We start from the raw sequence: 14325 nt of genomic DNA, 5'->3' as shown, positions 1-14325 counted from the left end.
ATAATATGAAGGCTACTGATGGCTGTCAAAATTCGAGTTCAGCCTCTTCTCCACTTGGATTCAATCACCAAAGATTCCATTCTCCAATTCGGTCAGGAGATTCCTCTGTAGAAAAGAAACAGTCATTTAATGCTTCAGTAAGAAAAAGGAAAAAAAAATATAACATTAAGTCTAAATATGTTCCAGTTGGATCTTTAACTGAGGTAATGGAGAAATATGTGGAGTTTGGGAAGGTTTTAGGGTATGATTTCACTAGATGCAAAGAAGACATTGGAAGCATAATTGAAAGTCAAGATGTGCAACAAGGTTTTAAATGAATACCTTGTCCATAAAATTATGTGGTTTAAAGTCCTACAAGAAAAGGAGATGGATAAAAAAGTTATGCATAGAACATCCCATTACTGTGTTGGGGATTCAAGAGACTAAAATGTCCAGTCTTAATCTTTTCTTGGTTAAATCGCTTTGGGGAAACTATGAGTTCGATGTTGCTAGTAGTGCTTCACAAGGAAGGTCGAGAGGGATATTAGTAGTGTAGGATCCGACTATCTTTATGAAACGTAAAGTGTGGTCGATGGAAAATGTTTTGGTGGTGGAAGGAGAGATTATTGCTTCAGGTATGAAATGTTTCCTCGTTAATGTTTATGCTCCTCAAGATAGATACTTGGAAAAAGCGGTTTGGAACTTTATTACTAATTTCATGGGTGCTAATGTTGGGGAGTACTTGGTGTTTGGAGATTTTAATGTGGTGCGTAATCAAGCTGAGAGAAGTGGGTATAATTTTTGTCAGAATGAAGCTGAAGATTTTAATAATTTCATTATTAATTCTGATTTGGTAGATGTTCCTTTGGAAGGGAGAAGATTTATGAGAGTTGATAAACTTTGTTTGAAAATGGAAAAGTTGGATCGGTTTTTGGTATCTAATGGTATTCTCAATAGTTATCCTAATCTTATTGGTGTGGTTCTTGCTCGTTTGTGGTCTGATCATGCCCTTACTGTTCTAAAAGAAGAACATAGAGATTATGGTCCCATCCCTTTTAAACTATTCCATTCATGGTTTTTATGGACGGGTTTGACCAGTTGGTGTTGGATGCTTGGAAATGGAATGATGAACCTTTAAACACTAAAAAATTCGTTGTGTTTAAAAATAAGTTGAAACATTTGAAAGAGAGATTAAAGGAATGGCATAAAATGGTGGTCGCTCAAAATTTTGGAAATGCGAGACAATTGATTAAAAGATTAGGTGATATCGATGTTATTCTTGATACAAGAATCGAGATGAGGAACTGGCTTTAGATAGAATTGATATTCTAAAATCTCTCTCAGATCTGGAGAAATTGGAAGATATGGATGTTGCTCAGAAAGGAAAATCTAAATGGGTTGTAGATAGTGATGAAAATTCTAAAATTTTCCATTTTATACTTAAAAGAAAAAAAAATGATGATTAATGGTATAATGAGTGATGGAGAGTGGGTGACAGAACTGATCCAAGTTAAAGATTGCTTTTATTCTTTCTTCAAAGAAAAGTTTAGTGCTTTTTCGGGTGCTTCTATTTCCCAGCCCAGCTCTCGATTACGCAAGTTGTCTTTTAGGCATAAAAATTCTCTAATTTCTTGGTTTTCTCATGATGAAATGAAAGTAGCAGTTTGGTCTTGTTGAAGTGATCGGGCTCCAGGGCCAGATGGATTCTTTTTTCAGTTTATTAAGAAGTTTTGGGAGGTTGTTAAGGTCGATGTCTTTAATTTTGTGGAGGAGTTCTATTCGAATGGAGTTATTCCCAAAGGGGGTAACTCCTCATTTATTTTGCTAATCCCTAAGTTTGATTGTCCTTCTTCTATTAAGGAGTATAGACCGGTCAGTTTAATTAATTGGGGTGCAATATAAAATTTTATCTAAACTCGCAACCAATAGACTGGCAAATGTGATTGATTCTATATTTAGCCCGACACAGTCTGCTTTTTTCAAAGGTAGACAAATTTTAGAAGGTCCGTTCATAGTAAATGAAATTATTGAGTGGTATAAGAAGAAGAAAAAAGCTATGATTTTCAAAGTGGACTTTGATAAGGCGTATGATTCAGTTTCTTGGGAGTATTTGTTGAAAATTATGGAGTTTATGGATTTTGATCAAAAATGGATAAGATGGATACAAGCTTGTTTGGAGTCTTCTCGTGCTGCTATCCTTGTTAATGGTAGCCCTACTAAGGAATTCTCTCTTAATCGAGGTCTCTGTCAGGATGATCCTTTATCCCCTTTCTTATTTATTATGGTGATGGAAGGGTTAAATATTGCTATGGAGGATGCTACTAGTCAAGGGTTGTTTAAAGGTCTGGAAGTGGGTGACCCGGGATACAACATTTATCATATTTTTTACGTAGATGATGCCATTTTCTTGGGAGTTTGGAATAAAGATAACATTGAGAATTTGATTACTATTCTTAATTGTTTTTATTTGATTTCGGGTCTTCGCATTAACTTACAGAAACCAAATTATCCCCTTTCTTATTTATTATGGTTATGGAAGGGTTTAATCAGATCGGTGCTTGGGAGTTTGACAATTTACTATTTTTCGCTCTTCAAGGTGCCTTCAGCTGCGATTAGAATCCTTGAGAATTTAAGGGCTTGTTTCTTCTAGGGAATTATAGATAAAGACAGGAAAATAGCTTGGGTAAAGTGGGAAAAAGTTCATAATTCTAAGGAAAAAAGGAGGAGTAGGTATTGGAAGCTTTAAGGCTTTTAATTATGCTCTGTTACTTAATTGGAGATGGAGATTACATAATAACTCAAATTCGATTTGGGCAAAAGTTATTACAGCCATTCATGGGTTGAATGACGGCCTAGACCATATGAAGAAAAAACCAAATGGATTGAGTGTTTGGATTTCTCTAAGCAAGTTGTTTCATTATTTGCATGAAAGAAATATTGTTTCTTTTTTATGTCTTCGGAAGTGCATTGGAAATGGTGAAGGTACACGTTTCTTGGTTGAAAATTGGTTGGGTGATGGTATTCTTATGGAGAAATTTCCTCGTCTTTTTGTCATGGAATCAAATAAGGAGTGCTTGGTTAGTGACAAACTCGTTAATGGAGAATGGGTGTGGAATTGGAATAGACCAATTCGTGAAGGGGGGGGGGGGGGTGGGTACTACAACAACTCAATTTTTGGTTCTTAAGTCTTGTCTTTCGCGTATGATTCTCTCAGACTGGTTAGATAAATAGGAGTGGACCTTATGCAAGGATGGCGCTTTTTTGGCAAATGTAAATAGACGACACATTGATGGTATTTTGTTGTAGGAGGGTGGAGGTGCTACTCGTTAGTGTTGTCTAGTTCCTATAAAAGTTAATATTATGATATGGAAAGTGTTGTTGGATAGACTGCCTACTCGGGAAAACTTAGTAGAGAGAAATATTGACATTTCTTCATTGTTATTCCCTTCTTGTGACTCTCAAGTAGAAGATTCCAATCATGTGTTTGTGCACTGTGAAGTGGCGGAAGAAGTTTGGAGGAGAGTGTTTAAGTGGCTTGATCTTCCTTTCCCTTTGTTCAATAGTGTTGCAGATTTATTTTTCCGGGTTGATTCCTTTACCTCCTCCCATGAAAAGAAGAAGTCGCTTGAGGTCATTATGCTTACGTCAATTTGGATGATATGGATGTTTAGAAACAGTGTTGTGTTTCAAAACACCAAGACGAAGAGGAGCTCAATTTTTGATGTATTGTTTTACGTTCTTACGATTGGCTTTTTAATAGAAGTAGCCATATTAGTATAACATGGACTTTGTGGTTAAAAACCAATGCTCTAAAACTCTTTGTAATTGTTTTCCTAGCTCCTTGCTAGTTGGTTTTCGTTAATTTATTCAGCCGTTCAAAAAATATCACTTAATTAGATGACTTACGTTGCATCAAAACTTGCAAGATTTAAAACCACCCCAAATAGTCATGTGTGTTTGTATAAATATTATGTTTGGTTTCTATATGTATAAAAAATTTGAAACATTTGGATTTCATGACTCACAAATGTGTTTGATGAAAACCCGAGTTCCTAAGCGGGTCAAAACTCAAAATGGATGTACATGTTAGTAATTTCTTTGTTGGGAAATGACTTATGAGCCCAATGAAATTTCCAAAACATTCAAAAAACCTCAATAATGTTTCCTTTGCTCAAGAAAACTGAACGAACTTAATCTTTTTTCTAAAAAAGCCCAATTAAGTTACAATTTTGTTCAATTCTATAGAATTCAAAGAAGAGAAACAGATGGTTTGGCTTATTATCATATCAGAAAAATGACCCGTAAGAATAACGGAGTTTCCAAACCGTTCAAAAAACCTCAATCAGTTTTTTTTATTCAAAAAAACCTAACAAACTTAACCTTTTGAACAGATAAAACGTGATTGGGGTTTTATGAACGGTTTGGAAACTTTGTTGGAGTTTTTTAGACAAAAGGTTAAATTCATTGTGTTTTTTTGAATAGGCAAAACATATTGAGGTTTTTTGAACAGTTTGAAAATTTTATTGGGCTTATAAGTCATTTTTCCTTTCTTTTTCCTCAACCTAGAATTACCATAAAAAAACTAATGGCTTAACTGTAATTCGTGGTGAGCTCTTGAATTACACTTTAGACACCGCACACAACTTGGTAAAAATATGGTTGTGGAAAAAGAATATCAGAGCAAAGAGTAAATGTGTCAAGAACATGCTAATATTTTCTCATACGTCGAGTTTGTGTTTTGTCATTATTTTTAGTCCTAACAAACTTTGAAGATCCCTCCCATGTCTTCTTGTATATGGTTGATAAAGTTACCATTCTCTTCACTACTACACATGCTTATTCCTCTCTTGTTTTTAAAACTCGCCCTTTTGATATGTTGTTGGGTGTAAAAATGATTGAGGACCAACATATAATGAAGTGGTGTCTATTCTTACTTCTATAAGAGTAGAGTAGATCAATGGCGAATATGGTTCCTCCATGTTGTTGTTGATGGAATTAAGGTATTTATTAGCAACATTTTGATCAACCAAACCACCCCTAGTAAGATAGGGATGTACCTAAAGTTTCTCGAGTTTGGCTTCAGTTTACTAACAAGTTAGCTTATTATAGAAGCTTTGGGTTACTATCATCTTCACAAACATATAAATAAAATCGAACGTCATCGAAAGAATTGTGACATTTGAACTACTTTGTTGAACTTTAAAGACTATCCCTAATGTATATTTGTTCCAATATTTTCGCTTCTAGCCTCTAGTTGTGATTGGTTTATGTTCTTTCATCATGGATGTCATCCTTGAATCTATAAATTGACAAAATTATCGTTTTTCCTCATTAAGCATAAAATTATTCCCTCGTAAGCCCATAATAGGCCATGGGTCATGCTTGAGTCTGAGTTCCAACGTGACGCCCTTGTTCTATATAGATGACCAATGTAAATGATTCTTTGTTTCTTTTGTAAAATTGTTGTATTTATATTTTCGATGCTTAATATCTTTAGGGAAAATGACACAAATGCCCTTCAAAGTTGTAGGGTTGGTCCATTTAGTCCATAAAGTATTTTCATTGTTTGATGAGGGAACAAATCCGTGAGAAACCTGTTTTTCTAGTCCTTGTTACCTAAGTAGCCGGTTTAGATGCCACACGACATAAATAAAAACTTTTTTTACTACTTTTTATCCAGGAGTGGTTCCACAATTAGTATCTTGTTCTTGCCAAAATTTAGCAGACATAACTACCCTTCTGGTTCCATTTCGATTAGTTTCTTGGATTCCAGATGTGCTATCACATGAGACGGTATCCATATCAGATGAATTCCCATTTGGATTTTGTTGAATTAGGTCAAAAAATATGAAGTAGCGTACATCGAGAGATAATCTCCCACCATGAACACCATCGATTGATGATCTTCTGAAATCCATGTTTAACTTTTTGATAAAACCGTTTGATTTGATCGACGAATTCTCACCGATAACCGGTGTTGATCTCCGGGTTTTGTATTCTTAGTGTGATCTCTAACTCTTAAAGGGGTACCGATTCTTTTTCTTTCCAAAGTAATGATCAGGAATTCGAAGAAGTTGAAGGAGAAGCGGATAAGTATCTTGAAGAAACTTGTCTCGATTTAGGTATTGTTAGTTTATTAGGGCAATGGTTCCATTATCTTTCTAGGAAGGTAACAACAGTGGACTTTATTGGTTTGTTGTTTTAGAAAACGCAACCACCATCATCACAAAATGAAAACTCCAAATGGAAAATCTTCAAAACATACCTCACGTTTTCGATTTACACCAAACAGAAGATCACCAAACTCCCATTTATCCTCAAGAAGTTTCAAACTCCTACAAAGACAAAGATCAACAACTACCATAAACTAATGAAATCTATGAATAGTTCTTTGAAATTTCCAAAATTGTCAATGGTTCTACAACCTAGACACACAACTGTGTCAATAGTACAATAATGGAATTGAAGATTTAGAGGAAAAGCAAAAGCTTTTTGGGCGTGTTATAGTGAGGGAGAGAGAGGACGTAGTGGTGGTGAGAAGAGAGAATCCTTTATCGACAAAAAATAGCTTTCAAAATAGATGAAAGGAGCATCAAATAATGTACATGTGGCACACTAAAACCTTAAATTTTGAGTATTTGATTGACTATGTACATGTGGCACACTAAACCTGCTACTTTAGGTACAGGGACTAAAAAAGCAGATTGCTGGGGACTTTGTTCCATCATAAAACAATGAAAATACTTTAGGGACTAAATTGAATAATGTTAGAAACTTTGTAGGACATTTGTGTCATTTTCCCATATATTTATCCCTTTATTTATTTTTTTTGTTTAAAGACCGAATGAGCCCAACTATTCTTTATATCAGTAAGAAGAAGATTTCAAGAAAATTCTTGTTGAAGCATGATACACCATCGTTTGTGTTTTGAACGTGTATGTACGATCATTAAATACCTTAGGTGTTCAAGTTGATCTTGTCAACAGTAAGGATGGAGGACCATATTGAAGATTTGACCAACATTGATGAAAAAGAGTGTAAATTAAAGGCAAAGATGGATAGTCATATTTTAATCTGATGGTAGAAATAAACTTGTTGGGTCAAAATATGGTTTATACTTTACTTTTCTGGGCAATTATATTTTTGTGTAATATTTTATGAATTTATGGCCTAGTTTACGACTGAGTTTACGGCCGTAAACACCTTACGTCCGTAAACTCATTTACGGCCCATTTGTTTCCGGCCCATATCCAACATGTATAAATAGAGGTGTTAGGGTGAGGAGTAGAGATTGATGAACATGAAGTAGTTTACGGCCAGAGAGAGAAATTGTGTGTATGAATCTTTTGTATTCGGATCATAATTCATATCAATATATACAAAGATTCATATTATTCTTCTTCTACTTCTCTTCTTATTTAATCTGATATTATCCGTTTGATTGGGATTCCGCACCATCAAACGAATCTGATTGATACACGGGCAGATTAGGGACTTACAATTGGTATCAGAGCCTGGTTGTATAAGTCAAAAGGTTTTACAATTTGTTTGGAATTTGAATAATTGGTGTTTATGGTCCAAGCTTACGGCCGTAAACACCGAGTTCTTGGGCCGTAAACCCTTTTTGGAGCATTATTTGATCTTATTTTCGAAATATTTTTGCGTTTTTGGATAGATCTCGCAAAAATAAAGGGGGTTTGTTCTTTGTGTTTTTCATAAAAAGAGGTTTTTGATCGAGTTTTGGAGCTTCAAAGTTGAAAAATCGTTGTTTTTCACGTAATCTTGAAGGGTGTCGGCCGGAGCTTACTGCCGGAGTTTACGGCCGGAAACTGTTCATGGCCGGCGGCAGATTCGTGTTTGCGGCTAGGGTTTCCGAGCTTGCGGCTCGGAGTTTGCGACTCAGTTGGAAGTTCTCGACTCGGAATTCGGCTCGGCGGCTTGAAGAATCGGCTCGGCTCGGTTCGCGGCTAGGGAAGCCGGCTAAGCTACAGCAAGCCTCAGCGCCTTATTTAAAAAGGAGAGACGAAAGTGAGGGTGCCGGTAATCTTGAAGGGTTTTCGGCCGGAGCTTACTGCCGGAGTTTACGGCCGGAAACTGTTCACGGCCGGCGGCGGATTCGTGTTTGCGGCTAGGGTTTCCGAGCTTGCGGCTCGGAGTTTGCGGCTCAGTTGGAAGTTCTCGGCTCGGAATTCGGCTCGGTGGCTTGAAGAATCGACTCGGCTCGGCAGATTGGCTCGGATTTCGGCTCGGCTCGGTTCGCGGCTAAGCTACAGCAAGCCTCAGCGCCTTATTTAAAAAGGAGAGACGAAAGTGAGGGTGCCGGTAATCTTGAAGGGTTTTCGGCCGGAGCTTACTGCCGGAGTTTACGGCCGGAAACTGTTCACGGCCGGCGGCGAATTCGTGTTTGCGGCTAGGGTTTCCGAGCTTGCGGCTCGGAGTTTGCGGCTCAGTTGGAAGTTCTCGGCTCGGAATTCGGCTCGGCGGCTTAGCAGCTTGAAGAATCGGCTCGGCTCGGCAGATTGGCTCGGATTTCGGCTCGGCTCGGTTCGCGGCTAGGGAAGCCGGCTAAGCTACAGCAAGCCTCAACGCCTTATTTAAAAAGGAGAGACGAAAGTGAGGGTGCCGGGAATCGAACACGGAACCTCAAGTTCATATCCTCAGCGGCTTATCCAAACCAACCAACCGAACCTTTGTGATTTCCCTCCGAAATATTAAACTTAAACACTTCCAGTCGCATCCAACTTTCGAAATTTTGTCAAATTTAACCCAAAAACTCAATTTCTTTTATTTTTAAATTCCTTTTTCATTCAAAATAAAAAAATTGTAATAAAATAATAAATAATAAAATAAATGAAATAATAATAATAATAATAAAAATTGTTTTTATTTTTGATTGTTATTTTTAACTTTTTACTTAAAATTTTAAATTTGACTTTTAAGGTTGACTTAAAAAAAAATTCAAATTTAACTTTTCGGTTTGACTTTCAAGTTTGATTTTTTTAAGTTTGAGTTTTTCAAGGTTGATTTTTCATGTTTGACTTTTGAGTTTAATTTTTTTATTTTATTTTTTGATTTTTCTTTGAATTTTTTTTTAATATGAATCTTGAATGTATTGATAATATGAATTAAGTTCCTTACACAAGATTCACCTACACAAAAAAGCTCTTGTTTCTCTCTGGCCGTAATCTCTATAGTGTTCATCAATCTTTACTCCTCACCCTAACACCTCTATTTATACTTGAATATGGGCCGAACACACATGGGCCGTAAATGAGTTTAAGTTTTATTTTAGCTTCTAGTTTTTTTTTAATTAATTTTAAGGTCTACGAGGGAATTTGAAAACATGAAAGAGAGTCGTCAGGAGACGTTAAGACAAAATTTCAACTTTTTCGATTTTATCCCTGGAGAAACCCTCGAAACTCAGTTGCAGCGATTTACTACACTCACTACTGAGATGAATATAGCCGGGATCTTCTTGACTAAGTCCGAGATAAACAAAAAGCTGCTAAATTCACTTCCGAAATCGTGGGATATGAACGTGGCCATCATCAAGAAGACAAAAGATCTCAATCATCTTAGTCTTGCTGATGTTATTCAAGAACTTGATGCTTTGAAGTGTAGATAAACAATGAGTTCTGAAAACATTCCGGTCACTGAAGTTACATGTACTCTAGCTTGTGAAGCCACGATTAAATTTCTTCGGGAACAAATTGATATATTTAAAAGAGAAGTTGAGGACCTGAGATATGAAGGATATCAACTCAGGAAAGGACAGAAACCCCTGAAGGCTGAGTTAGAAGCTAAAACCAAGGACTTTAGGAAACTTCAGGAAGAGTATAGCAACAAGTGTGAAAAGTATGATTATGTTAAGAGACAACTTGTTGCTGTAACTGAAGAACTTGACGCTTTAAAAATCAATTGTGGAAAAACTTATGTCAGTTTCAAAAATTATACTGCGTCAAGTCAGGCAGTCGGGTCCTTATATGAAACCCAGTTAAGATTCAAAGAAAATCAAAACAAGGGTCTAGGGTATGATAGTGTACCTCCTCCTTACAATCATAACTACACATCCATCCCTATGAAACAAGAAGAAATTGACAGGGAGGCACATCTTAAATACGGAAAACCAGCTGGATTTGCGTCTGGAGGAGTTATTAATGTAGAAAATACTGATGTTTCTGTTACATGTGCAGGTAAAGTAGCAGAGGATGAGAACAAGGAGAGTTCTTCTGAACTAACAAACGACCCCTTGAACTCTAAATCTGTTGCTTCTAATCAACCTGCCATTGGTAAATACAGGCCACCAATTCCAGCGCAACAAAGTGTCTGTTGTAAGTGTGCATATGGGAACAACAAGAGACAAGGCAAGGATACGCCACCAGGGGCAGGAAGAAACAACTTCACAGTGAAGAAAAAGACATGTTTTCACTGTGGAACACCTGGACACATTGCCAGAAATTGTCCTAATCGCGCGTACATTCCCTACTACGCACAAGGCTGGCAGAACGCGTCAAGAGGGAGACACTCCAAAAGATACCCCTCGAGATCACGATCAGACATTGATGACTGGAATGCGCACAAGGCCAAGCATCCGAATCCCAAGGGTAAGAAGGAAATGTCAGCCAACAAGCCCAGTTCAAGAGATGCTCCTGTGAAGCCAAGACTGGTTAGGTCAAAGTCATCTCGGCAGTCGGCTTCAAGTTCCAAATCAAGTACTGAGCCACCCATAGGATCGAAAAAGAAATGGGTTAAACCCAACTACAAATGGGTTCCAAAGGCTCACTCTCCCAAATCTCCTAATGCTTCTAACATTTCTACATCTTCTGTTTGTGATAACCAGGATATGTCATGGGAGAGAGTACCGTGCAAGGATGAAAAAGGTCGACCCAGTTTCAAAATGGACTGGGTTCCAAAGACCAACTAATCCCGCTCTGTGTCGGAGCAGCTATGGAGGCATATCATCATACTTCGGTTTGTTGGTAGTGGCTGTTCCAGGCACATGATAGGAGACATCTCTCAAATGTACAACACTCAGAACATTGTTTGGGAGAATGTGTCCTCTGCGGGAAGGGAAGAAAAGAAGTGATCACTCACGGGGTTAGTACTTAACGACATGAAGAAATTTTGGATCTGTTCTGAGGTTATGCTTGCTGTTCTCAGACCTTCTGAATGCAGATTCAATCGATGAATTACGGTTTGCGTTTTCTTCTCTATACTCCTAAGTTTTTTCTTAACCTGATTCGCTTTAAAGACTAATTTTTGTTTTATGATAGTTTAAATTTGCGCATTTACTTTCGTTTCTCTCCTATGCACAATTTTAGGGGGAGAAATAAAAACAAAACAAAAATTAAAAAATTAAAAAAAAAAATCCAAAAACATCAGAAAATCAGAAAATAAAAAAATATATTGGTTATGAGTCTGTGTTTGAGGGAAATGTTTTGGGAAGTGATATTATCAAGTGATAACAGGCAACCTGAGTCTGCATAACGTACCCAAAGTTGAAGGGTCTATGCTCTGACTTGATGCGTCGGTAGGCACGAAATTTTTTAAATGGACTTGACTAGGGAGAGTTGAACTTAGGAAATTTATAAACTTGACAAATCTTGACCTAGTTATATCCATTCAGCCTGACATACGACGCTCGGATAGGTTGAGCAGGGAGATATATATGGAAATCTACTAGTCACATTAATTGAACCCGTACTTGGAACCGTGGTTTAACTTTTCCTCGATGTGCGGATTCTGTCCTTAATTCCGGTTGGATGGGGCGACTTGTAAATTCCGATAAATTAGGTCTGTAGAATATCATTTTCTTTCTTTCCGTCTGTTAGTCATATGTTGTCTCCTTTGCGTGACTTCCAATCCGACCTAGTACACAACATATGCAACTCTATTTCTCTGCAGGCTATATATATATATATATATATGTGTGTGTGTGTGTGTGTGTGTGTGTGTGAAATACTTCTTATCTGTTAGCCATATGCTGTCTCCTTTGAGCGACTTCTAATCCGACCTGGTACACAGTATATGCAACCTTCTTCTTCTCAACCCCTTTGAAGTAGTTAGCAATAGAATTCTGAATCTCTTCTCTCTCTGAATGGTTGTCTGCTCACCCGGTGTAAGGAGTACTCTGGAATTTCTTGATGGCTGGGGCATATCAGGAAGCGGGAAACACGTTCCAGTACAATTAAAATTGAACACTCAAAGATTGTCTATAGATCTCGCTGCTCAATTTAGGTGGACAACAATATCCCTGGTCGTCGTCAGATGAATGGTCCTTAAAATATAGTATCTAAGAAATTAGGATCAAATATAATTTTTAGGAACTTAAGTTCACTTTGTCTTGTAACAAGTAGTGTGTCCTAAATTTGTCACAATTTTTCGTGTTTAAGTGGACAACAATACCGACGATCGACCAGACAAAGATGTGAATATGAAAGGTACCGACAAGTGGATAAAGGCTGTCTAAAAACTTTGATCCCAAATCACTCTTAAAGTTAGATATCAATTTTATTTTTGTTAAATTTGTCATAGTTTCTTCTAATTTAAATATTAGGGGGAAATTAAAAATTAAAAATAATGAAAATAATAAAAAAAATTAAACGAAAAATTAAAAATCCAAAAATAGTGTTATTTCTGTTTTATTTCTTGTTCAGAAAAATCAAAAAAATCCAAAAATATTTTTCTTTCTGTTTTAATTTGTGTGCTAAGTTTTCTTTTAGTTTTGTTTTGTCTTGAAAAGTGATTTCAGGTATAGATAAGACTCATGGAGTTTGTGTTGAAGATTTCTGAGCCAAAGCCTCGTCCGTGAGCATCGAAGAATTCACATTCGAAGGAGCAAGAAATGAAGATTATTCTTTCGACATTCAATCTTTCAACTCCAGAAGCAAAGTGAAGCTGAAATTGAAGAATATGTGACGGATTGCATTAAAGCCTCCTCAATCAGTCTGCTGCTATCGTTGTACCTGCTGAAGTGATCCAGAAGATTTGTTCTCTCTGATTTTCTCTTTGAAGATTCTCAAGCTGAATGCGCCATCTTTCAAGAATCAGTACAAGAAGCCTCCTCACCCAACGTGCGTTCAATGCTAAATTCTGAAGAAAGCCTCAAGTGCTCAAGATGAAGTCATTCATTGAAGATTCATATGTTCATCCTGATGTTGTGAAGAAATTGAAGATAAATGCTGAAGCCAAGCTCTCATTGAAGATTGACAAGAAGAGCCAGCTACCTTTTAGGGGGAGCTTGTTGGGTCATTAAGAAAAGAAAGCTATAAACCAAGGGGGAGATTGTTGGGTCAAAATATGGTTTATACTTTACTTTTTTGGGCAATTATATTTTTGTGTAATATTTTATGAATTTATGGCCTAGTTTACGGCTGAGTTTACGGCCGTAAACTCATTTACGGCCCATTTGTTTCCGGCGCATATCCAACATGTATAAATAGAGGTGTTAGGGTGAGGAGTAGAGATTGATGAACACGAAGTAGTTTACGGTCAGAGAGAGAAATTGTGTGTGTGAATCTTTTGTATTCGGATCATAATTCATATCAATATATACAAAGATTCATATTATTCTTCTTCTACTTCTCTTCTTATTTAATATGATATTATCCGTTTGATTGGGATTCCTCACCATCAAACGAATCTGATTGATACACGGGCAGATTAGGGACTTACAAAACTCATAGGATTTGTTGTAGATAAAAATATGAGAAAATTATGGATAGAAACGTGAAAATTAAAAAAAATCAAAATCAAAAAGTAGACAATCAAGATCATTCATCATATAAAATGAGTATAACTCTGATACAAACTGTATGATCCCATATATGACTGGCAAGTGTAACACCCTGTTTCGGGGCATTTCCTAATTCATGGTTTGTGGGTCGTAATTCAATCAAGTAAAGACTTTGGGCGTTGAGGAATTAAAGTTTAGAACTTATTGAAGGTTGCTAATATTGGTTATGAGATCTAAGCCATTGATTTGTGTATTGGAACCAAAGGGTAAAATAAGAAAAGTTATATGTTAGGCTTCTTGCATGGGTTTTGGTTTTAGTTATGCATATAAAGAACACCAAAAATGGAATTGAAACGAAGAAGTCATGATTGTTTGAAGCTGAATTGGAATTTGGGGGTTTTGCCCTATGTAGGACGGAGGAAGGCTACACATGGCGTCGATGTTGAATGATGAACACGAGTTTAATGACCTATACAGGGTGTAGGTTATACTAATTAGGTTGTAACCGTTGCTGACCAAAATCCTAACCCTAAAATTTTGAGCGGTATTTAAGGTCTTCAACTTCTTGTTTCCCATTTCCAGCTTCCTTCACCTCATACCTGTAACACCCG

The 14325-nt window shown here is 36.8% G+C and overlaps 1 protein-coding gene across 1 annotated transcript; it reads left to right on the top strand.

The window, feature by feature from the left end:
* Positions 1 to 2035: 2035 nt before the first annotated feature.
* Positions 2036 to 2629, top strand: LOC111899957 (uncharacterized). The gene has a single exon (XM_023895836.1). It carries the CDS (start codon positions 2036 to 2038, stop codon positions 2627 to 2629), a length of 594 nt encoding a protein of 197 aa, XP_023751604.1.
* The last annotated feature ends 11696 nt before the right edge of the window (positions 2630 to 14325 follow it).

Source organism: Lactuca sativa, chromosome 8, assembly GCF_002870075.4.
Source record: "Lactuca sativa cultivar Salinas chromosome 8, Lsat_Salinas_v11, whole genome shotgun sequence".
NCBI lineage: Eukaryota > Viridiplantae > Streptophyta > Magnoliopsida > Asterales > Asteraceae > Lactuca > Lactuca sativa.
Note: the sequence above shows the minus strand (reverse complement) of the source record. Positions and strands in the feature narration are given on the sequence as shown.